The 26,572-nt window shown below is 45.1% G+C and overlaps 1 protein-coding gene across 1 annotated transcript in view; it reads left to right on the forward strand.

The window, feature by feature from the left end:
• The window catches only part of LOC131935698 (delta-like protein 1), a 32,507-nt gene extending 7,696 nt beyond the window's left edge, over window positions 1-24,811 (forward strand). The window contains exons 2-12 of the mRNA XM_059292241.1: window positions 8,570-8,766; window positions 11,378-11,592; window positions 13,413-13,709; window positions 14,417-14,471; window positions 15,212-15,469; window positions 15,590-15,650; window positions 18,678-18,808; window positions 19,766-19,935; window positions 20,922-21,135; window positions 22,018-23,017; window positions 23,200-24,811. Of these exons, the coding sequence (XP_059148224.1) occupies window positions 11,533-11,592; window positions 13,413-13,709; window positions 14,417-14,471; window positions 15,212-15,469; window positions 15,590-15,650; window positions 18,678-18,808; window positions 19,766-19,935; window positions 20,922-21,135; window positions 22,018-23,017; window positions 23,200-23,386 (2,433 nt within the window). The 5' untranslated portion in view covers window positions 8,570-8,766; window positions 11,378-11,532 and the 3' untranslated portion in view covers window positions 23,387-24,811. The remainder of the gene's footprint in view (window positions 1-8,569; window positions 8,767-11,377; window positions 11,593-13,412; window positions 13,710-14,416; window positions 14,472-15,211; window positions 15,470-15,589; window positions 15,651-18,677; window positions 18,809-19,765; window positions 19,936-20,921; window positions 21,136-22,017; window positions 23,018-23,199) is intronic.
• The last annotated feature ends 1,761 nt before the right edge of the window (window positions 24,812-26,572 follow it).

The following is a 26,572-nucleotide window of genomic DNA, read 5'->3' on the forward strand; positions in this document are numbered from 1 at the left end:
TATAATTATATACTTTTTCCAGTGTCCGCCCCCTCCCCGAAAATTTTACCCCCGCCCCCGAAAATTTCAAGTACCCCCACCGCTCTCCGGGGAGGAAAAAGTCTGAAAGAAACACTGGTGTCGCGCTTAGCCACTACGCGAAGAATTGCATTAAAGAAATTGCGAGAAAACCACTTTTTAGATTAGACACATTAATTAGGCGGTAATTTTATTATAGAGTATCGATGAAGAAATTTCTTTTGAGTTGGGGAGGGGGGGGGGCTCAGACGTTCTTACGCGGGGGGTGGGGCTTCGCCCCTACCCGAAGAATTGTATGCAAGAAACTCTTCACGCAAACCATTAAGATTAGACAACATTTCCTTTTTATTCAATGTCAACGCGAAAATCAATGACGTCATATAACTGTGAGCACTCTCTGGGTTTGAGATTATTTTCTACTCTGTGCTAAATGTGTCGACGTCATACTTCGTTTTTCGAATTACTGTGCATGTTTTTAAATTGCTTGTCTTTTCTCTAGAGCGTTCTTGTCAGACAGATAGATAGATAGATAGATAGATAGATAGATAGATAGATAGATAGAGAGACAGCGAAACTATTATTATAGATAATTTACACAACAATCTCAACTTTTGTTATGTACTTAGTTAAATACGCGGTAGAAAAGTTAATTATAAAAGAAACTAGCCGTCCCGGCCAGGCCCTGCTCTGGCTTCTGTGAAAAACCTTTCTGTTAAAGACCATTACCTGTGTGTTTAGTAATCATCATAAACCCGGCATTGCCCACCCAAACCACAACCAACCAAAACAACAAAACGCAAACATAACGCTAACACAATTACAAATACAAACGAAAACAAAAACCTAACAACAAACCCAACCACAACCACAAGCACCAATACAAACACAAAGAAAAAACAAACAAAAAAGCAAACGAAAACAAAAACCTAACAACAAACCCAACCACCAACACCAATACCAACAAAAAAAACAACGAAAAAGCAAACGAAAACAAACCAAATCCAAACGCAAAACCAACCAAAAACACAAATACAAACCCAAACAAAAAAACACAAACAAAAACTAAAAAAGAAAGAACAAAAACGAACCAAATCAAAACGCAACCACTAACTCAAACCCACCTAAACACAAAGAAAACACTAACGCGAACATAAACGCCCGGGCAGTGGCGGAACTAGAAAAAAATGGCCACCCCGCAAAACAAATTTCTGGGCCCCCCTATATATGTATGTATATATATATATATATATATATATATATATATATATATATATATATATATATATATATATATATATATATATATATATATATTTACAGAATACAAACACTGGATAGTCATTTCTGGCCTGTTCGGGTTTTGAAAAAAAAAAAAAAATTTCTCAATTTAAACAAATTACAACATGTCATGTGTGTGTGCACTAGTCAGTTTTGAATATTTAATTTTTTAAGATTTAGAGATAGTTTACTCAATTTGTTTGCTGTAATGCGAGCTACCCTCTAGTCTTTAGCCCGTCAAAAGAATATAAAGCGTGAAAGCTTTGTATGTGTAATGGTTTCTCGTGTTATGTTTATTTGTATGTGTTTTTTGTATTTATTTTATTAGTTTTAAACATATTTCATTTTTATGCTATGTCAATCTTTAGTGTGTATTTAAAAAAAAAATTGAGAGAAGTAATTGCTTTTTTAATTTGTTTAGTACCAATATATTAAAAGGAGCTAATGAGCATCCATATTTATCCATTTAAAAAAGGGAAATAAGTCATGGAAGTGTTTTGAACGTTTGCCTATCTTTCACACTACAGCTCAGGCATATATATTTTTTACGCAACAGCATGTGTTAGCTACTGTATAACATCACTACTGTAGCAGATCTGTTTGTTATTTACAAAAGGTTTTACCGTCAGGTCAAAGATGCAAGAAATTTATTTTTTTAACTATAAAAAAATTATTATGGTCGGCTACGGGCCCCTAAATGGCGTGGGCTCCCCCGCATTGCGGGGTCTGGCGGCACTGCAGTTCCGCCCCTGCGCCCGGGGCGGAATCACCTGTTTTAGCTTAATGAACGACTATAGTACCCCAACTTATTCATAGTCTTTTGCACTCACTTAAACGAACGCGCCTGTTTCAATTTGATGAACAATTATAATACTCCAAGCTTATCCGTAAAATACCTACAACATTTGCACTTGATCAATCCCCGCTAATTATGTAATTATTTTTTTTCCCAACACCAAAACAAAGTAATTAAAAAGGAAATTCTTTTCCACAAAATGCAATGGTTTTATAAAGGGAAGTAATTGTGTTTTCCTAATTTATCAAAGGGAAGTAAGTGCTATAGGACTAAATAAAGACATAATTAGAATTGTTGTAAAAGATGATATTTTTTTTAAAACTTGTGTTTAATGAACATGCCGACAATTATTACTATAATTTGAAAAATGAAAATTATTTCCCAACACTTTCAATAGTAATTTTTTAACTCATAAATTTAGACAAATGCGCACGATAATTGTCTAACACTTAAATCCATCCAAGACCAACGACAAACATATGCGTTACATACAGAACTGAGCTTTATATATTAGATTTAGACGCATCATTGTGTTTTGCATGTTTTGCCGTAGGCTATTCTCTGGTCGGCCTCTCCTTGTTATGTAATTTTGTTATGTAATGTTATTACTTTTGTAAGGCGCGTGATAAATGTGGGCAGTAAAGGTGGTTGAACTAAACTTAACTATTGTTGCGATGAGTTGAGGGAAGCGAGTCAGATGAACTTACAATTTCATGGTAATTTAATGTTTGTTTAAAAAAAAAAACCGATGAAAACCAAGGACGTTGGAACATTCTATTAAATGTTATTAATATTATGTTTAACATATATTTAACTTTTTTCCTACAATCCAGTAGAGTAAGTGTGGCGTTAGTAGAGTAACGCCTAATGACGTCAGTGTGGCGTTAGTAGAGTAACGCCTAATGACGTCAGTGTGGCGTTAGTAGAGTATCGCCTTATGACGTCAGTGTGGCGTTAGTAGAGTAACGCCTAATGACGTCAGTGTGGCGTTAGAGTAACGCCTTATGACGTCAGTGTGGCGTTAGTAGAGTGACGTCAGAGTGACGTTAGTAGAGGGACGTCAGTGTGGCGTTAGTAGAGTGACGTCTTATGACGTCAGTGTGGCGTTAGTAGAGTGACGTCAGAGTGGCGTTAGTAAAGTGACGTCAGTGTGGCGTTAGTAGAGTGACGCCTTATGACGTCAGTGTGGCGCTAGTAAAGTGACGCCGTCTGAGCATGCGAGCCAATGGGTCGTGAAATGATCAATTCTAAGGACACGATCGGCCGCTAGAGGCTAGTCACGAGCTCAAGCTGTGACGTCATCACCAGCTCATTTGGACAAGCCTTTGGGGCTGGATGGGCTTGGCGGCTAATTGTACAATCATGTCGTGGCCCCCCACCCCCAGCCCCGACATATAGACACAGTGGGGCAGATACGGTGTGGTGGATAGTTGTGGTGTGGTTGGTGGTGTGGTGTAATGTGTGGTGTGGTGTAATGTGTGGTGTAATGTGTGGTGTGGTTGAAGGTGTGGTGTAATGTGTGGTGTGGTGTAATGTGTGGTGTAATGTGTGGTGTGGTTGAAGGTGTGGTGTAATGTGTGGTGTGGTTGAAGCTGTGGTGTGGTTGGTGGTGTGGTGTAATGTGTGGTGTGGTTGAAGGTGTGGTGTGGTGTAATGTGTGGTGTGGTTGGTGGTGTGGTGTAATGTGTGGTGTGGTGTAATGTGTGGTGTGGTTGAAGGTGTGGTGTAATGTGTGGTGTGGTTGAAGGTGTGGTGTGGTGTAATGTGAGGTGTGGTTGGTGGTGTGGTGTGGTGGAAGGTGTGGTGTGGTCTGGGAAAGGTGTGGTGTACTGTGTGGTGTGGGAAAGGTGTGGTGTAATGTGGTGTGGTTGAAGGTGTGGTGTGGGAAAGGTGTGGTGTAATGTGTGGTGTGGTGGATGGTGTGGTGTGGGAAAGGTGTGGTGTGGTGGAAGGTGTGGTGTGGTGTAATGTGTGGTGTGGTTGGTGGTGTGGTGTGGTTGAAGGTGTGGTAATGTGTGGTGTGGTTGAAGGTGTGGTGTGGTGTAATATGTGGTGTGGTTGGTGGTGTGGTGTGGTTGAAGGTGTGGTGTGGGAAAGGTGTGGTGTGGTTGGTGATGTGATGGAAGGTGTGGTGTGGTGTGGGAAAGGTGTGGTGTGGGAAAGGTGTGGTGTAATGTGTGGTGTGGTTGAAGGTGTGGTGTGGTGTGGGAAAGGTGTGGTGTAATGTGTGGTGTGGGAAAGGTGTGGTGTGGTGGAAGGTGTGGTGTAATGTGTGGTGTGGGAAAGGTGTGGTGTAACGTGTGGTGTGGTGGATGGTGTGGTGTGGGAAAGGTGTGGTGTGGTGTGGTGGAAGGTGTGGTGTGGGAAAGTGTGGAAAGATAAATGTTCTAATTGTTTTTTCTCTCTCCTTCCTTTGTTAGTCGGATTGTGTGAGGTGGGGCGAGGTGAGGTGGGGTGGGCGTTAGATCCAGCTAGAAAATTGAGGACAGACAGGTGCGCCGCCGTTACGGCACGCTGCTGGCCCGGGCACCTATATGCAAATCAGGGGCTGATTTGGCGGGATCTGGCACAGTAGAGAATCATTAGCAGACGAGAAGCTGACCCATGCAACAAGTATCTACACGTGACCTTGACACTATCGGTGACCTTTCGCTTTCAAGTTCAGGGTGTCTAGATGTTTACTAGGTGCCGTGGTGTTTAGTTGTATTACATCAACTGAGTTTGGTCACATAGGTTTAGGTTTGGTCCCATAGGTTTAGGTTTGGTCACATAGGTTTAGGTTTGGTCCCATAGGTTTAGGTTCGGTCACATAGGTTTAGGTTTGGTCACATAGGTTTAGGTTTGGTCACATAGGTTTAGGTTTGGTCACATAGGTTTAGGTTTGGTCACATAGGTTTAGGTTCGGTCACATAGGTTTAGGTTTGGTCACATAGGTTTAGGTTTGGTCACATAGGTTTAGGTTTGGTCACATAGGTTTAGGTTTGGTCACATAGGTTTAGGTTTGGTCACATAGGTTTAGGTTTGGTCACATAGGTTTAGGTTTGGTCACATAGGTTTAGGTTTGGTCACATAGGTTTAGGTTCGGTCACATAGGTTTAGGTTTGGTCACATAGGTTTAGGTTCGGTCACATAGGTTTAGGTTCGGTCACATAGGTTTAGGTTCGGTCACATAGGTTTAGGTTTGGTCACATAGGTTTAGGTTTGGTCACATAGGTTTAGGTTTGGTCACATAGGTTTAGGTTCGGTCACATAGGTTTAGGTTTGGTCACATAGGTTTAGGTTCGGTCACATAGGTTTAGGTTCGGTCACATAGGTTTAGGTTCGGTCACATAGGTTTAGGTTTGGTCACATAGGTTTAGGTTTGGTCACATAGGTTTAGGTTTGGTCCCATAGGTTTAGGTTTGGTCACATAGGTTTAGGTTTGGTCACATAGGTTTAGGTTTGGTCACATAGGTTTAGGTTTGGGCCGCAGGATGGAGCAGGTGCACCTGTCGACGGGACATGTGGGGGTGGGGCGGGGTGGAATAGCGGCACACGCGCGGACAGGTGTTCCAAGGTATGGGGGAGGGGAGGGGAGGAAGGCTTCTACAGGTCCTCGGCACGCGACAGCAATTGGGTCACACGGTCTATCTAGGCTACCCGGGAACAAAGGGGACAGGTGGGGCTGCCCAGGTGGTCACCGCCATCTAGCCGCTTGATGTCCTATAGCCGCTAGATGTCCTATAGCCGCTAGTAGATGTCCTATAGCCACTAGTAGATGTCCTATAGCCGCTAGATGTCCTATAGCCGCTAGATGTCCTATAGCCGCTTGATGTCCTATAGCCACTAGATGTCCTATAGCCGCTTGATGTCCTATAGCCGCTAGTAGATGTCCTATAGCCGCTTGATGTCCTATAGCCGCTAGATGTCCTATAGCCGCTTGATGTCCTATAGCCGCTAGATGTCCTATAGCCGCTTGATGTCCTATAGCCGCTAGTAGATGTCCTATAGCCGCTAGATGTCCTATAGCCGCTAGATGTCCTATAGCCGCTAGATGTCCTATAGCCGCTAGATGTCCTATTGCCGCTAGTAGATGTCCTATAGCCACTAGTAGATGTCCTATAGCCGCTTGATGTCCTATAGCCACTTGATGTCCTATAGCCGCTTGATGTCCTATAGCCGCTAGATGTCCTATAGCCGCTTGATGTCCTATAGCCACTTGATGTCCTATAGCCGCTTGATGTCCTATAGCCGCTAGATGTCCTATAGCCGCTTGATGTCCTATAGCCGCTAGATGTCCTATAGCCGCTAGATGTCCTATAGCCGCTTGATGTCCTATAGCCGCTAGTAGATGTCCTATAGCCGCTTGATGTCCTATAGCCGCTAGATGTCCTATAGCCACTAGATGTCCTATAGCCGCTTGATGTCCTATAGCCGCTTGATGTCCTATAGCCGCTAGTAGATGTCCTATAGCCGCTAGATGTCCTATAGCCGCTAGATGTCCTATAGCCGCTAGATGTCCTATAGCCGCTAGATGTCCTATTGCCGCTAGTAGATGTCCTATAGCCACTAGTAGATGTCCTATAGCCGCTTGATGTCCTATAGCCACTTGATGTCCTATAGCCGCTTGATGTCCTATAGCCGCTAGATGTCCTATAGCCGCTTGATGTCCTATAGCCACTTGATGTCCTATAGCCGCTTGATGTCCTATAGCCGCTAGATGTCCTATAGCCGCTTGATGTCCTATAGCCGCTAGATGTCCTATAGCCGCTAGATGTCCTATAGCCGCTTGATGTCCTATAGCCGCTAGTAGATGTCCTATAGCCGCTTGATGTCCTATAGCCGCTAGATGTCCTATAGCCACTAGATGTCCTATAGCCGCTTGATGTCCTATAGCCGCTAGATGTCCTATAGCCGCTTGATGTCCTATAGCCGCTAGTAGATGTCCTATAGCCGCTAGATGTCCTATAGCCGCTTGATGTCCTACAGCCGCTAGTAGATGTCCTATAGTCGCTAGATGTCCTATAGCCGCTAGTAGATGTCCTATAGCCGCTAGATGTCCTATAGCCGCTTGATGTCCTTTGGCCGCTTGATGTCCTATAGCCGCTAGATGTCCTATAGCCGCTAGATGTCCTATAGCCGCTAGTAGATGTCCTATAGCCGCTTGATGTCCTATAGCCGCTTGATGTCCTATAGCCGCTAGATGTCCTATAGCCACTAGATGTCCTATAGCCGCTTGATGTCCTATTGCCGCTAGCAGATGTCCTATAGCCGCTAGATGTCCTATAGCCGCTTGATGTCCTATAGCCGCTAGTAGATGTCCTATAGCCGCTAGATGTCCTATAGCCGCTTGATGTCCTTTGGCCGCTTGATGTCCTATAGCCGCTAGATGTCCTATAGCCACTAGTAGATGTCCTATAGCCGCTTGATGTCCTATAGCCGCTTGATGTCCTATTGCCGCTAGTAGATGTCCTATAGCCGCTAGATGTCCTATAGCCGCTTGATGTCCTATAGCCGCTAGTAGATGTCCTATAGCCGCTAGATGTCCTATAGCCGCTTGATGTCCTTTGGCCGCTTGATGTCCTATAGCCGCTAGATGTCCTATAGCCGCTAGATGTCCTATAGCCGCTAGTAGATGTCCTATAGCCGCTTGATGTCCTATAGCCGCTAGATGTCCTATAGCCACTAGATGTCCTATAGCCGCTTGATGTCCTATTGCCGCTAGCAGATGTCCTATAGCCACTAGTAGATGTCCTATAGCCGCTTGATGTCCTATAGCCGCTTGATGTCCTATAGCCGCTTGATGTCCTATAGCCGCTAGATGTCCTATAGCCGCTTGATGTCCTATAGCCACTTGATGTCCTATAGCCGCTAGATGTCCTATAGCCGCTTGATGTCCTATAGCCGCTAGATGTCCTATAGCCGCTTGATGTCCTATAGCCGCTTGATGTCCTATAGCCGCTAGTAGATGTCCTATAGCCGCTTGATGTCCTATAGCCGCTAGTAGATGTCCTATAGCCGCTTGATGTCCTATTGCCGCTAGCAGATGTCCTATAGCCGTTAGCAGATGTCCTATAGCCGCTAGTAGATGTCCTATAGCCGCTTGATGTCCTATAGCCGCTAGTAGATGTCCTATAGCCGCTTGATGTCCTATAGCCGCTAGTAGATGTCCTATAGCCGCTTGATGTCCTATAGCCGCTAGTAGATGTCCTATAGCCGCTTGATGTCCTATAGCCGCTAGTAGATGTCCTATAGCCGCTAGTAGATTCCTATAGCCGCTAGTAGATGTCCTTTAGCCGCTAGTAGATGTCCTATAGCCGCTAGTAGATGTCCTATAGCCGCTAGATGTCTTAGAGGCGCATGTCTTACAAGTCCTACGGTGATGTCCTATAGGACCTACGTTGATGTACTATAGGACCTACGTTGATGTACTATAGGAGTAATAGAGTGATTAAAGAATGATGAAATTGTTTCCAATTGTTCTTTGTTGTTTTTTAGGTAGAGGAACTAGAGGAAGCGGATATAGTCAGGCCGGCCATCTGCCGGCTTCTTCGGCTTTGTAAAGGGGTAGCACCTGTGAGAGCCGGCTATTTGACCGGCCGAGTCACCGGCTGAGAATTACTCGCTCACCTAGGATCCTACCGGCAGTTCATTCTAGCCGGCAGTTCAACCAGTCGATTTTTCCAAACTATAAGGTGGGTTTCTTTCTGACATTTTAAAGCATTTGAAGATAGTGTACAAACTTTTAATAGCCTTAGGCCTAACGTTTATTAGATACATATATATAATATAAATATGTATGTATATATATATATATATATATATATATATATATATATATATATATATATATATATACAAATATATGCTCACATGTATACAGTAGAGTCGCGGGGGGGGGGGGGGGGAATCCGCATCGGGTGTCACCATTTCGGGGGTGACACCAAATAAAAAAGCGGGCTAATATTCTTCTCTAATATAAAGGTTGGGATAGCCAGCAGAGTCGGGCTTTAGAAGTGTGTGGCAAAACCCCACGTGTTTCTAGAATATTCCGGATGCGACAAGACGTGTGTGTCAAATATATTACAAAGTACTATATCAAGGTAGATTCATTAATGGTTTTTTAATTAATTAAACATTTAATTAAGTAACCTTTTGTGTCTTGTCATCGAATCTTGACCTACGTGAAAAGTTTGAAAGAAGTCGGTCCGGTAGAAGTGCTCGAAAGTTTCCACCCATGACAGACGATAGACCGAGAAATTGAGTTCAATAAAAACTTGTAATCCTCACATTCTGAAGGGAATTGAGAAATCGGAGATATAATCAAATACAGAGGCGGAACTACCATAACGCCAGACCGAGGGGGGAGGGGGCATGCTGTTTAGGGGGACTAAAAAAATCCGACCTGACACAACAAAATATTTTATTCATTTTTTGCACCTTGATAGACGGGTGGTTAGGGTTAGACAAGTGGTTTTATTAAAAAAAAATCTAATACAGCCGCGATAGCCCAACAGTTCAAAATGTTTGCATGAGCTGTAGTATCAAAGATAGGCAAACCTTCATGAGCTGTAGTATCAAAGATAGGCAAACCTTCATGAGCTGTAGTATCCAGTGGCGTAGCGAGGTCGGGTGTCACCCGGTGCGGCACTTAATGGTGTCACCCCCCCCCCCCCCAGAGGCATAGAGACCCTTCCCAGGGACAAACTTTCAAATTTTCGATTTGCACCCCCCCCCCCCTCAAGTTTTCGATTTGCACCCCCCCTCCTCAAGTTTTCGATTTGCACCCCCCCCCTCAAACTTTCGATTTGCACCCCCCCCCCTCGAGTTTTTCTCTATATATTTTGCTATTTTTTGCCTTGGTGTCACCCCCCTAAATGGTGTCACCCGGTGCGGTCCGCACCCCCCGCCCCCCCCCCCTCGCTACGCCCCTGGTAGTATCAAAGATAGGCAAACCTTCATGAGCTGTAGTATCAAAGATAGGCAAACCTTCATGAGCTGTAGTATCAAAGATAGGCAAACCTTCAAACCTCTTCCATGATTTTATTGTTCCTCTTTAAATCGTCCATAAGGTCCGTCCAAAAAAATTAATACTTTAGTACTAAACCAAATAAAAATACATTTCTTCTCTTCATTTTTTTTTTTCAAAATAAGGCATACTAAAGAATGATACAGCTATAAAAAGGAATGTATTCAAAACTAATAATATAAATGCCAAAATAAATCATAAAAATAAAACGTTTGTGTTTAAATACTTTGAATCGGCTTGCCAGATATGAATTTAGCTTTTCACTATTTTCGGCGGGTAGAAATGATGAGATAAAGACATTTTTTTAAAAATACGATTACATCAGACTCGAGATTCGTTGGAGGATATTTTTGTGAGCTTCGTTGTCTCACGGTGGATATACTCTGTAATGAATTAGGTTAAATTAATAAATTAGGAAATGGTTTCAATAATTGATTTTAGAAATTAGTGAGGCGGTATACTAATATATATATATATATATATATATATATATATATATATATATATATATATATATATATATATATATATATATATATATATATAAATTCATTTAATTATTTATTAACATGTACACACAATTTTTTTTTTTGGGGGGGGGGGGGGCTTTTTTGCAAGTTCCGCCACTGGTAAAATACCCCTTTCTGTTATTGGAAATTTCCCATAAATCTACGTGCAGGGGCGAGTATTAAGTGAAACGGTAGGAGTATGACATAATGGCAGATTATAAAAAAAATTAAATTCACTGTGCACGATTCCCACCAAAAGATGCAGTTGTCTGTCCGATTGTGTTGATCTAATATTTTCAATCCTACGACTATATGGCTCGCCCATATCGCTCCCCCCCCCCACACACACACACACACAAATAACTGTTGGGTCTCCGCCGTACCATGTCGTCTAACAAGTTGTCGCATTGTCTTAGTCTGAGTTGCTTTCATGGACGGGGGGGGGGGGAGGAGAGAGAGAGAGAATACAAAAGCCAATTCAAGGTCAAATTGTTGGTGGGGTGGAAATGTTGCCGCGTCTGTGTATTGCTGGGGTGGGGGGCTACTTAAAATCACCACGCGTCTATATTTTGTTGGAAGGGTGGGGGGGGGGGCTGGAGTCTTGACGCGTCTATATTGTTTACCATTCCTCACGGCACGCGTCTGGTTGTAGGGCTCGTTCACACACACCCTTCCCCCTCCCCCTCGTTTTTTTCCTGACCCCTTAAATAAAATGCCCACGTGCCGACTATTGTCGTTCTGGCTCAATGCGAACTTTTTTTTTTTTAGACTTTGCTGTCAATCGTAGGAAAAAGTGGGAGGAGCTAGAGCCGAGTGTTAGTGAAGCGCTGCGCCAAGCTTGAAGCGCGGGCTGTCGAGCGAGGAAGGAGAGCAGTCGGAGACTGGACTGGATAACTACAAGATTGAGAGAACTGAGTAGCACCATGGGTCCGGCACTTTTCGCCGCTATTTGGACCGTGTATTTCTTTTCATATTGGAATGAGGTATGTTTTGCATGTTATCTATAAATTGTTGCCAGCTAGTCGGCTAAGACCGAGAAGAAACGTCCGTTTGCTCGGCATGTGCAGTGGTACTCACCACCATACCTGTGGCAGGCCAGTTGTGAGCGTCCTAGGCCAGGTACAGGCTTGCCTTAGATTATTCTAGGCACGCTTTCTTGTGCAGGTGTGTTCCAGCAAATATGGTGGCTTGTTGCCCCTTTAGATTAGCTGTAGCGATAAGTCTAGCTAGAAGTGGTGACCTAGCTGTAGCTAGAACTGATGAACTGACCATCAGACGTTTGTTATCCGCTCACGGCCAGCAGTGTGCTGTCCCCCCCCCCTAGTCACCATAGAGAAAATAGATCGATTTCAGTCGAGTTGTGTTTGTATTGATTGCTGTGTGGCTCGTCCTTGTATTGATTGGTGTGTGTTGATGTGTGTGAATCGTGTGTGTGTTGATTGATGTGTGTGTTGTTTGTGTGGTGTGTGTGTGTGTGTGGTTTGATGTGTGTCGTTGTTTGATGTGTGTGTGTGTTTAGTTTGATGTGTGTGTTGTGTGTGTGTTTAGTTTGATGTGTGTGTGTGTGTGTGTTGTTTGATGTGTGTTTAGTTTGATGTGTGTTGTGTGTGTGTAGTTTGATGTGTGTTGTGTGTGTGTAGTTTGATGTGTGTGTTTAGTTTGATGTGTGTGTAGTTTGATGTGTGTTGTGTGTGTAGTTTGATGTGTGTGTTGTTTGATGTGTGTGTTGTTTGATGTGTGTGTAGTTTGTGTGTGTAGTTTGATGTGTGTGTAGTTTGATGTGTGTGTAGTTTGATGTGTGTGTAGTTTGATGTGTGTGTAGTTTGATGTGTGTGTAGTTTGATGTGTGTGTAGTTTGATGTGTGTGATGTGTGTGTAGTTTGATGTGTGTGTAGTTTGATGTGTGTGTAGTTTGATGTGTGTGATGTGTGTGTAGTTTGATGTGTGTGTAGTTTGATGTGTGTGATGTGTGTGTAGTTTGATGTGTGTGTAGTTTGATGTGTGTGATGTGTGTGTAGTTTGATGTGTGTGATGTGTGTGTAGTTTGATGTGTGTGTAGTTTGATGTGTGTGATGTGTGTGTAGTTTGATGTGTGTGTTGTGTGTGTAGTTTGATGTGTGTGATGTGTGTGTAGTTTGATGTGTGTGTAGTTTGATGTGTGTGTTGTGTGTGTAGTTTGATGTGTGTGTTGTGTGTGTAGTTTGATGTGTGTGATGTGTGTGTAGTTTGATGTGTGTGATGTGTGTGTAGTTTGATGTGTGTGATGTGTGTGTAGTTTGATGTGTGTGTAGTTTGATGTGTGTGTAGTTTGATGTGTGTGTAGTTTGATGTGTGTGTAGTTTGATGTGTGTGATGTGTGTGTAGTTTGATGTGTGTGATGTGTGTGTAGTTTGATGTGTGTGTAGTTTGATGTGTGTGTTGTGTGTGTAGTTTGATGTGTGTGTTGTGTGTGTAGTTTGATGTGTGTGATGTGTGTGTAGTTTGATGTGTGTGTAGTTTGATGTGTGTGTTGTGTGTGTAGTTTGATGTGTGTGTTGTGTGTGTAGTTTGATGTGTGTGATGTGTGTGTAGTTTGATGTGTGTGTAGTTTGATGTGTGTGTTGTGTGTGTAGTTTGATGTGTGTGTTGTGTGTGTAGTTTGATGTGTGTGTTGCTCGTGCGAGAAAACAATTTTTAAAAAACTAATCACGTGACCTATTTTTTTCTCTAATTCCTGGATGTTACGCTCTTTGCTTTGATGGATATTTTGGATTACCTTGAACCCACTGACTTGGATAATGGATCTATTGGATATTGCTGACAGAGCTCGGCGTCCGGTGTTTTTGAACTGCGCATTGAATCATTCCACAACGACCTGGGTTTGACCAGCAACGGTACGTGCTGTAGCGGCTATCGCAAGAACGGCGTCTGCAGCTTGCAGTGCCGGACGTACTTCAAAGTTTGTTTGACGCACTACCAGTCCAACATCGCTGCATTGACCAATCCAAAATGCACGTTCGCCAACTACAGCACTCCCGTGGTAGGCAACAACTCCATGGACTTCACCACAGCCGCCACCAGCAGCACTTTCCGCTACCCAGTCACGGAATTCGCTTGGCCAGTAAGTTGTAGAAGACAGCCGTCATATTTCTAGGTGTTAGTGTCCCACTACCATAGTTTGTACTGTTAGTGTCCCACTACCATAGCTTGTAGTGTTAGTGTCCCACTACCATAGTTTGTACTGTTAGTGTCCCACTACCATAGCTTGTAGTGTTAGTGTCCCACTACCATAGCTTGTAGTGTTAGTGTCCCACTACCATAGTTTGTACTGTTAGTGTCCCACTACCATAACTTGTACTGTTAGTGTCCCACTACCATAACGTGTAGTGTTAGTGTCCCACTACCATAACTTGTTAGTGTCTCTCCTTCTTCCCTCCCCCCTCCCCCCCCCCCCCCCCCCCCCACTTTGCTCGGTCAGTGGCCACTGGTCAAGTTGGTATCAATTCTAGCAAGTGGACGTCATGTCTAATCCATGACGTCATGTCTAGTCAATGACGTCATGTCTCGCCGGTAATCCTTGAAGAGAAGCCTCCCCCCCCCCCCCCCGGGTCAGACATGACCCGACTGACCCCTGCCAGCAGGTGCGTCCAGCCAGCTGACCTTTTTGTTCCCACGTTCTCGGGTGGGGTGGGGTGGGGGAGGCGCGCATTGTGTTGGCGCATGGGGTGGGGACGTCTGTTCTTGTCTACTGTTGTTATCTAGGTCACGTTGCAGTCTATTGATTTGCTCTAACAGTTGATGATGCGAGACCTTTTTTTTTTCCTGCAGGGCGATTTTTCATTAATCATCGAGGCTTGGCATGAAGCCGATAGTTCTAGATCAGGTAAGTCCCTGACCTTTAAAAATTGTAATTAGAGTTGTGGGTACCCCCTGGTGCTAAACATATCCCATTGTAAAAGAGATTTTGATTGGCCATGAATGGAGCAGTAAAGCGGTGCGGGATTGGTTGGCTGTGTCAACTGAGTGTCGCTGTGTGCCACCTGCTAGTCACCTGTACGTTCACGCCCGCGATAGGCGCACACATACACACATTTATTCTTCCTCTTGAACAAACCAAATGCTTTTCTTATCTTCATTTTTTTTTTTTGCGACAAAGTTTCTCCAGTCGCCATGTCGGTCTGATGACGAAATTGTTTTCTCTCGGCCGCTGGGCAGATGTTAAACTTTCAAAACTATGTGACCTCGAAATTATCAAGGTCAAAGCTGGGTCAGACAGCAAGGCCAGATGTTGGCACCACACCTGTCGCCCCACTGACCATTGTCCACCCCAGCCGTACCCCCCCCCCCCCCCCACACACACCAAATGGGTTTGCCATTCACATTATTTTCATTTTTGTATCCCCTTACACATTACTATGGATGCTTGTTCTTACATGATGTGTATGTTCTTACATAATGTGTGCATGTTCTTACATGATGTATGTTCTTACATGATGTATGTTCTTACATGATGTGTATGTTCTTACATGATGTGTGTATGTTCTTATATGATGTGTGTTTGTAGTTGGATTGTGTTCAAATGGAAATGAGTTTGACCATTGCCGCTGTTGGTTCCCCCCCCAGAAAATGGCAGCACCCTGATAGCCCGTCTGGCCGGCATCAAAAGTCTCGTGTCCGGTCAGCAGTGGCTCGACTCAGCAGAGACCATCAACACGACAGAGATCAGATACGGGCTCAGGTTTCAATGTCAAGCCAACTATTATGGAGCTATGTGCGCAGACTTTTGTCGAGCTAGAAATGACCAATTTGGTCATTACACGTGTAGTCAAAATGGCACCAAAATTTGCACAGATGGATGGGACGGAGAATATTGTGAGACTGGTAAGTCAAAGTTAGTTGCTGGTAGTAAAGTTAGTTGCTGGTGGTAAAGTTAGTTGATGGTAGTAAAGTTAGTTGCTGGTGGTAAAGATCTACCATAACCCAAGGTTTGGTTTCTTTCAGCTATTTGCCTCCCTGGCTGCCACCCAGATAATGGCTACTGCGATCATCCTAATGAGTGCAGGTAATGATCATTGACCATCACCCTCACACCCACCATCACACCCACCATCACACCTACCATCACACCCTCCCTCATACCTACCATCACACCTACCCTCACACATACCATCACACCTACCCTCACACCTACCATCACACCCACCATCCCACCCACCATCCCACCTACCATCACACCCACCATCACACTCACCCTCACACCCACCATCACACTCACCCTCACACCCACCCTCACACCCACCCTCACACATACCATCACACCTACCCTCACACCTACCATCACACCCACCCTCACACCCACCCTCACACCTACCATCACACCCACCCTCACACCTACCATCACACCTACCCTCACACCCACCCTCACACCCACCCTCATCACACCCACCCTCACACCCACCCTCACACCCACCCTCACACCTACCATCACACCCACCCTCACACCTACCATCACACCCACCCTCACACCCACCCTCATCACACCCACCCTCACACCCACCCTCACACCTACCATCACACCCACCCTCACACCCACCCTCATCACACCCACCCTCACACCTACCATCACACCCACCCTCACACCCACCCTCACACCTACCATCACACCCACCCTCACACCCACCCTCATCACACCCACCCTCACACCTACCATCACACCCACCCTCACACCCACCCTCATCACACCCACCCTCACACCTACCATCACACCCACCCTCACACCTACCATCACACCCACCATCACACCTACCATCACACCCACCCTCACACCCACCCTCACACCCACCATCACACCCACCCTCACACCTACCATCACACCCACCCTCACACCTACCATCACACCCACCCTCACACCTACCATCACACCCACCCTCACACCCACCCTCACACCTACCATCACACCCACCCTCACACCTACCATCACACCCACCCTCACACCTACCATCACACCCACCCTCACACCTACCATCACACCCACCCTCACACCCACCCTCATCACACCCACCCTCACACCCACCCTCACACCTACCATCACACCCACCCTCACACCCACCCTCATCACACCCACCCTCACACCTACCATCACACCTACCATCACACCCACCCTCACACCTACCATCACACCCACCCTCATCACACCCACCCTCACACCTACCCTCACACATACCATCACACCTACCCTCACACCTACCATCACACCCACCATCCCACCCACCATCCCACCTACCATCACACCCACCATCACACTCACCCTCACACCCACCATCACACTCACCCTCACACCCACCCTCACACCCACCCTCACACATACCATCACACCTACCCTCACACCTACCATCACACCCACCCTCACACCCACCCCTCACACCTACCATCACACCCACCCTCACACCTACCATCACACCTACCCTCACACCCACCCTCACACCCACCCTCATCACACCCACCCTCACACCCACCCTCACACCCACCCTCACACCTACCATCACACCCACCCTCACACCTACCATCACACCCACCCTCACACCCACCCTCATCACACCCACCCTCACACCCACCCTCACACCTACCATCACACCCACCCTCACACCCACCCTCATCACACCCACCCTCACACCTACCATCACACCTACCATCACACCCACCCTCACACCTACCATCACACCCACCCTCATCACACCCACCCTCACACCCACCCTCACACCTACCATCACACCCACCCTCATCACACCCACCCTCACACCCACCCTCACACCTACCATCACACCTACCATCACACCCACCCTCACACCCACCCTCATCACACCCACCATCACACCCTCCCTCACACCCACCCTCACACCTACCATCACACCCACCCTCACACCTACCATCACACCCACCCTCACACCCACCCTCACACCTACCATCACACCCACCCTCACACCCACCATCACACTCACCCTCACACCCACCCTCACACCTACCATCACACCCACCCTCACACCTACCATCACACCCACCCTCACACCTACCATCACACCCACCCTCACACCCACCCTCATCACACCCACCCTCACACCTACCATCACACCCACCATCACACCTACCATCACACCCACCATCACACCCACCCTCACACCTACCATCACACCCACCCTCACACCTACCATCACACCCACCCTCACACCTACCATCACCCCCACCATCACACCTACCATCCCACCTACCATCACACCCACCATCACACCCACCATCACACCCACCCTCACACCTACCATCACACCTACCATCACACCCACCCTCACACCTACCATCACACCTACCATCACACCCACCCTCACACCCTCCCTCACACCCACCATCACACCCTCCCTCACACCCACCATCACACCCACCCTCACACCTACCATCACACCCACCCTCACACCTACCATCACACCTACCATCACACCCTCCCTCACACCCACCATCACACCTACCATCACACCCACCCTCACACCTACCATCACACCCACCCTCACACCCTCCCTCACACCCACCATCACACCCTCCCTCACACCTACCATCACACCCACCCTCACACCCACCATCACACCCACCCTCACACCTACCATCACACCCTCCCTCACACCTACCATCACACCCACCCTCACACCTACCATCACACCCTCCCTCACACCTACCATCACACCCACCCTCACACCCACCATCACACCCACCCTCACACCCACCCTCACACCCTCCCTCATACCTACCATCACACCCACCATCACACCCACCCTCACACCTACCATCACACCCACCATCACACCTACCATCACACCTACCATCACACCTACCATCACACCTACCATCACACTCACCCTCACACCTACCATCACACCCTCCCTCACACCTACCATCACACCCACCCTCACACCCACCATCACACCCACCCTCATCACACCCACCCTCATCACACCCACCCTCACACCCTCCCTCATACCTACCATCACACCTACCCTCACACCTACCATCACACCCACCCTCACCATGCCACCTCTTACCTCAGCTGCCGCCTGGGATGGCAGGGTCAATACTGCAACAGCTGCATCCCCTACCCTGGGTGCCAGAGGGGGTCATGTGACAAACCTTGGCAGTGTAACTGTGACGAGGGCTGGGGAGGCTTGTTCTGTAATCAAGGTAGGTTGGGCTAATCTAACGGATGGTAGGTTGGGCTAATCTAACGGATGGTAGGTTGGGCTAATCTAACGGATGGTAGGTTGGGCTAATCTAACGGATGGTAGGTTGGGCTAATCTAACGGATGGTATGTTGGGCTAATCTAACGGATGGTTAGGTTATGGGCTAATCTAACGGATGGTAGGTTGGGCTAATCTAACGGATGGTTAGGTTATGGGCTAATCTAACGGATGGTAGGTTGGGCTAATCTAACGGATGGTTAGGTTATGGGCTAATCTAACGGATGGTAGGTTGGGCTAATCTAATGGATGGTTAGGTTGGGCTAATCTAACGGATGGTTAGGTTATGGGCTAATCTTATGGATGGTAGGTTGGGCTAATCTAATGGATGGTTAGGTTGGGCTAATCTAACGGATGGTTAGGTTATGGGCTAATCTAATGGATGGTAGGTTATGGGCTAATCTAATGGATGGTAGGTTATGGGCTAATCTAATGGATGGTTAAGTTATGGGCTAATCTAACGGATGGTTAGGTTATGGGCTAATCTAATGGATGGTTAGGTTATGGGCTAATCTAATGGATGGTTAGGTTATGGGCTAATCTAATGGATGGTTAAGTTATGGGCTAATCTAATGGATGGTTAAGTTATGGGCTAATCTAATGGATGGTTAAGTTATGGGCTAATCTAATGGATGGTAGGTTATGGGCTAATCTAATGGATGGTAGGTTATGGGCTAATCTAATGGATGGTTAAGTTATGGGCTAATCTAATGGATGGTAGGTTATGGGCTAATCTAATGGATGGTAGGTTATGGGCTAATCTAATGGATGGTTAAGTTATGGGCTAATCTAATGGATGGTAGGTTATGGGCTAATCTAATGGATGGTTAAGTTATGGGCTAATCTAACACATTTTGGCTGTTGACATTTTTTATTTACACATGTCAAAAATTTGTTCAGATTTGAATTTCTGCACTCACCACAAGCCGTGTAAGAATGGGGGCGTGTGCACCAACACAGGCGCTGGTAGCTACACGTGTTCATGTAATGCCAGCTACACCGGGGTCAACTGTGAGCGTGAGATTGATGATTGTCAGAATAAACCCTGCTTGAATCGTGGACTCTGCCTGGTAAGTCTCTAGAGGTTAGGATAGGGGTCTCTAGAGGTTAGGATAGGGGTCTCTAGAGGTTAGGATAGTGCTTCTCCTCTATTGATGTCAGAAGACTGATGTGACCCAGATCTGTTTAAAATCACACTAGGGCCTGGCACACAAGAGAGACAACTCCCAACAAATTAAGTTTGCAATGATTGAAAAAAAGTTTGTTGTTTGTGTTATTCTAAAACAAATCACAAAATGTACTTGTTAAGAAACAAATGTTTTTTAAAGTGTTTTTGTCGAGTTATTTATAGAGTATAGAGCACATGGTTTGCCCTGCTAACCTTACAATTTTATAATTTCCATTCTACAACAGATTCTGATTGCTTATTCTATCTAATAGCTGAACTCCTAACTTATTATAGAATCTGTTTAGTTGTTCTATTCCTTAAAATAAATTGAAGAATTGATAATTTTAATTCTGAAGCACAATTGTCCAAAATGTAGAATAAAATAATGCTAAAAAGCTTAAAAAAAAAAAAAAAAAAGTCAGTTTCTTTGGGGGGGGGGGGGAATCTTGCGCATTCTTGTACTGTACTATAGCTAGTTAGCCTGCACGGCATTAAGTGCTGTTTGCATTATAGTGATGTAATAGAAACATGACAGGTAATAGGGTAGTAAATTAGGGTTATACTAGTAGCGACGGGTCTGTTGCATGTATCTATATCAGTAGCTAATGAGATGAAATCTCCTCCCCACTGAAACTAGATCTGCTGCCATATTGGGGGGGGGGGGGGGGGGGGGGAAGGGTTGAACCCTGTGCCAGTTAGACATTGAACCCTGTGCCAGTTAGACATTGAACCCTGTGCCAGTTAGACATTGAACCCTGTGCCAGTTAGACATTGAACCCTGTGCCAGTTAGACATTGAACCCTGTGCCAGTTAGACATTGAACCCTGTGCCAGTTAGACATTGAACCCTGTGCCAGTTAGACATTGAACCCTGTGCCATATTTTTCAGGATATTGGCACTGGCTTCCAGTGTCAGTGCCCCCAGGGATTCTATGGGCGTCAGTGTGAGAAGCAAGCAGTGTCCTGTAAAGCTGGTCCTTGTGTCAATGGTGGTACGTGTCTAGAGGGGGCTGGCTCCTACACGTGCTTGTGTCCACCTGGATACAGCGGCCCCAACTGCCAAGTGGATGTGGATGATTGCATATCCGCTCCTTGTCTCAATGGTAACTAGCCTGTGCTTTCTGTAATCTGTAGACACCCTGTCTGTCTGTCTGTCTGTAGACACCCTGTCTGTCTGTTTGTCTGTAGACACCCTGTCTGTCTGTTTGTCTGTAGACACCTTGTATGTCTGTCTGTTTGTCTGTAGACACCCTGTCTGTTTGTCTGTAGACACCTTGTATGTTTGTCTGTAGTCACCTTCTTTGTCTGTCTGTTTGTCTGTAGACACCTTGTCTGTCTGTAGACACCCTGTCTGTCTGTTTGTCTGTAGACACCCTGTCTGTTTGTCTGTAGACACCTTGTATGTCTGTCTGTCTGTAGACACCTTGTATGTCTGTCTGTTTGTCTGTAGACACCCTGCCTGCCTGTCTGTTTGTCTGTAGACACCTTGTATGTCTGTTTGTCTGTAGACACCTTGTTTGTCTGTAGACACCTTGTATGTCTGTCTGTCTGTAGACACCTTGTATGTCTGTCTGTTTGTCTGTAGACACCTTGTATGTCTGTCTGTCTGTAGACACCTTGTATGTCTGTCTGTTTGTCTGTAGACACCTTGTATGTCTGTCTGTTTGTCTGTAGACACCTTGTATGTCTGTCTGTTTGTCTGTAGACACTTTGTATGTTTGTCTGTAGACACTTTGTATGTCTGTCTGTTTGTCTGTAGACACCTTGTATGTCTGTCTGTTTGTCTGTAGACACCTTGTTTGTCTGTAGACACCTTGTATGTCTGTCTGTTTGTCTGTAGACACCTTGTATGTCTGTCTGTTTGTCTGTAGACACCTTGTATGTCTGTCTGTTTGTCTGTAGACACCTTGTATGTCTGTCTGTCGGTCTGTAGACACCTTGTCTGTCTGTAGACACCTTGACTAACAGTTCTACTTGTGTCTTAGGTGGCCGCTGTAGTGACCAGCCCAATGGATACAAATGTTTCTGTCCTGCTGGCTACAATGGCACCGAGTGCCAGACTAACATTGATGACTGCAAGCTCAAGCCATGTCTGAATCAAGGCACCTGCGTGGATCTGGTCAGTGACTTCCGCTGTCAATGTGTCCCCGGCTTTGTTGGCTCTCTCTGTCAAATCAACGTGGATGACTGTGAGATGCGTCCCTGTGCTAATGGTGGCGTGTGTACTGATCTCATCAATGACTTTCAGTGCCAGTGTGCAGCAGGCTTTGATGGAAAAGACTGTAGCCTGGTACTGGACGCCTGTGCCAGTAAGCCCTGTCTAAATGGGGGCGCATGTACCAACTTGTTTGCTGATTTTTCCTGTTCCTGCCCTGAAGGATATTGGGGGAAAAGCTGTCAACTGCTGCTGGGCATGGCGCCCAATCAAACAGTCGAGTCCAGCACGACTGCGGCTACGGGCCAGATGTCGGCCAACTCGGCCCAGGAGGAGGTTGGCCTGACCCTGGCCCAGCTCCTGATTGTGGTGTGTCTGGGGGGGGGCATACCCCTCCTCATCATCATCATAGCTGTCAGCATCCTGCTGTGTCGCAAACGCTCGTACCTCCAGCGTCACACGCAGCAGAACCTTGAGAACCTGGCCAGGGAGAAAGAGCACCACTACATCAACAACATGAACAACAAGTGCAGCGCTGACTCCACCCTCCCCTCCACCCTCCCCTCCTCCTCTTCTAACTCCTCCAGTATTAAGATCTGTAACGAGGATCAGCAGGACTTGAACAAATTGAAAAGTTCCAACCTGCTACCTGAACATACAGGGGGCGGGGCTTGTTCAAAACAGCAGTCAGGACCAGCGGTGTGCGGCTCAACAATGTGCGGGTCAGCCATGTGTGGGTCAGCCATGTGTGGGTCAGCCATGTGCGGGTCAGCCATGTGTAAAGGAGACATTCGAGACTACAGAAGGTTAAATGTGGATTCTTTACCAAGGTAAGGTATTTGTTCTCATGGTTGGTGTGTGTTAACTGGTTACATGGTTGGTGTGTGTTAACTGGTTACATGGTTGGTGTGTGTTAACTGGTTACATGGTTGGTGTGTGTTAACTGGTTACATGGTTGGTGTGTGTTGTCTGGTTACATGGTTTTTTGACAGACATTTTTTTTAAATTTCAGTATTTATGCAGACATAAAGACTGGTGCAAGTCTTACTAAAGAACACACATCGATGTGCGAAGGCCAACATACAGAGCACATGACATGGAGGCCACATTCAGAGCAGGCTCCTGGGTACCTACCTCCTACAGTATTGTTGCACCATTATTCTTGTCATGATGAGGATTATTTGGCTACTGAAGTTTGACCTTCATCCAGTAATATGACCTTGATCCAGTAATATGACAGTCACATTGTCTCAAATGGCAAATTTTGGACATTTGAATATGTCACAAAATGACATTTGTACACCTCGTGAAAGAATCTTTGTACACCTTATGAAAAGGACATTTGTACACCTTACAAAAAGGACATTTGTACACCTTACAAAAAGGACATTTGTACACCTTACAAAAACGACATTTGTACACCTTATGAAAAGGACATTTGTACACCTTACAAAAAGGACATTTGTACACCTTACAAAAAGGACATTTGTACACGTTACGAAAAGGACATGTGTACACGTTACGAAAAGGACATGTGTACACCTTACAAAAAAGGACATTTGTACACCTTACAAAAAGGACATTTGTACACCTTACAAAAAGGACATTTGTACACGTTACAAAAAGGACATTTGTACACCTTACAAAAAGGACATTTGTACACCTTACAAAAAGGACATTTGTACACCTTACAAAAAGGACATTTGTACACCTTACAAAAAGGACATTTGTACACCTTACAAAAAGGACATTTGTACACCTTACAAAAAGGACATTTGTACAAACTGGAACAAATTTTGTACTTAATTTTGTGACCTTGACATTGTAATAATTTATGCAAAAACTTTCTTCCTAAAGAGCCAGACATTCCATTTTTCTGTTGGCCAGTGAACCCAGTGAACTCTAGCATTCCATCACTGGCAGGGGGAGCTGTTGTCAGGGCACTGGAAGTTGACAGCAGGCTGTACAGGACAGCAGGCTGTACAGGACAGCTGGCTGTACAGGACAGCAGGCTGTACAGGACAGCAGGCTGTACAGGTTAATTTATTGTTCTAGTCAGCTCCAGCAGCATCTATTTATAGAATTTATTTGTAGAATACTGTACAAAATTCTTGTTGGCTTTGTGATTGATTTATGTGTTCATCTGCAAATTTTTTCATTTGTACCTTTCTGACTGGATGTGTTGAATCCAAGGGTGGATTGTAATCCAAGGGTGGATTGTAATCCAAGGGTGGATTGTAATCCAAGGGTGGATTGTAATCCATTGAGTTTTGGGTTAGCCAAAGAGAGTTAGGGTTTGTCAAGGGTGTCAGAACATGCTGTTTACACTTCAACCTTTGAACAAAAAGATTGACAGGTTTTCATCACAATTTTTCTATCACACGTTTGGCCATCTCAATGTTTGGCCATCTCACAACACATTGGGCCATCACAACACATTGGGCCATCTCACAACACATTGGGCCATCACAACACATTAGGCCATGACAACACATTAGGCCATAGAACATATGTTCCTTTGAACTATCATTGTATTTTTGACTGCTTTGTTACACAAAACCAAATTGCCTGTGATTGTAAATACTATGTATATTTATAGCCCAATTTCTAGATGTTCTTGAATAAACAAGGTCACATGATTTCTTTCAATGCTTTTCTTAACTTTCTTTTGGGCCATTGAAAGTATGGCTTCAAACCATTTAGCTAATGACATGCTACATCTTGATGTCATAGATGTCACAAACCATTTAGCTAATGGCATGCTACATCTTGATGTCATATATGTCACAAACCATTTAGCTAATGGCATGCTACATCTTGATGTCATATATGTCACAAACCATTTAGCTAATGACATGCTACATCTTGATGTCATAGATGTCATGTCACAAACCATTTAGCTAATGACATGCTACATCTTGATGTCATATATGTCACAAACCATTTAGCTAATGACATGCTACATCTTGATGTCATAGATGTCATGTCACAAACCATTTAGCTAATGACATGCTACATCTTGATGTCATAGATGTCATGTCACAAACCATTTAGCTGACATGCTACATCTTGCTGTCATAGATGTCATGTCACAAACCATTTAGCTAATGCCATGCTACATCTTGCTGTCATAGATGTCATGTCACAAACCATTCAGCTAATGACATGCTACATCTTGCTGTCATAGATGTCATGTCACAAACCATTCAGCTAATGACATGCTACATCTTGATGTCATATATGTCACAAACCATTTAGCTAATGACATGCTACATCTTGATGTCATAGATGTCATGTCACAAACCATTTAGCTAATGACATGCTACATCTTGATGTCATAGATGTCATGTCACAAACCATTTAGCTGACATGCTACATCTTGCTGTCATAGATGTCATGTCACAAACCATTTAGCTAATGCCATGCTACATCTTGCTGTCATAGATGTCATGTCACAAACCATTCAGCTAATGACATGCTACATCTTGATGTCATAGATGTCATAGATGTCATGTCACTAACCATTTAGCTAATGACATGCTACATCTTGATGTCATATATGTCACAAACCATTTAGCTAATGACAGGTCCCCCTAGATGTCACAAACCATTCAGCTAATGACATGCTACATCTTGATGTCATAGATGTCATGTCACAAACCATTCAGCTAATGACATGCTACATCTTGATGTCATTGATGTCACAAACCATTTAGCTAATGACAGGTCCCCCTAGATGTCACAAAGCCATTGGCAGGCTATCAATAATTCAATATTTTTGTGAGCTTAGCCTGACATGTGCATTCGTTTAGCCCAGGGGTCGGCAACCTTTTGAGATGGAAGAGCCAAAAGTTACAATTGTCAAAATTTCCCTGGTTTTAAAGAGCCACTAACATTTTTTATTTCAAATATTTTTTTTATTAAGATTATTAGTATTTGTGCAAGGAGCTGGAGAGCCGCATCTTGATATCAAAAGAGCCGCATGTGGCTCGCGAGCCGCAGGTTACCGACCCTTGGTTTAGCCGTATGTATGTATGTAAAGGCGAATTTGAGATTTTAAGACTTGAAAGATGACCTCTGAATATTGGGTCAATATTTGACGCGTTGTTTTGTCCAACAGCCGTCCATTGTTTACAACAGCCGTCCATTGTTTACAACAGCCGTCCATTGTTTACAACAGCCGTCCATTGTTTCCTCTTGGGAACCTGGTGTTTGATTTGAGCTCATGGTCAACTTCAGATGTCAGCACTGTGGCCAGTGTTTCTTTCAGACTTTTTTTTTCTTAAAAAAACTGTCAGTTGCTTGACTGCGCTCCATACCCTGTAAACTTTACACGCAGGTCAAGTAATATTGGACCAAACAATTGGCTGGAATGATATTTATAT

This window comes from Physella acuta, unplaced genomic scaffold (assembly GCF_028476545.2).
Source record: "Physella acuta isolate Inbredline_101_S28 unplaced genomic scaffold, ASM2847654v3 ptg000155l, whole genome shotgun sequence".
Classification (NCBI taxonomy): domain Eukaryota; kingdom Metazoa; phylum Mollusca; class Gastropoda; family Physidae; genus Physella; species Physella acuta.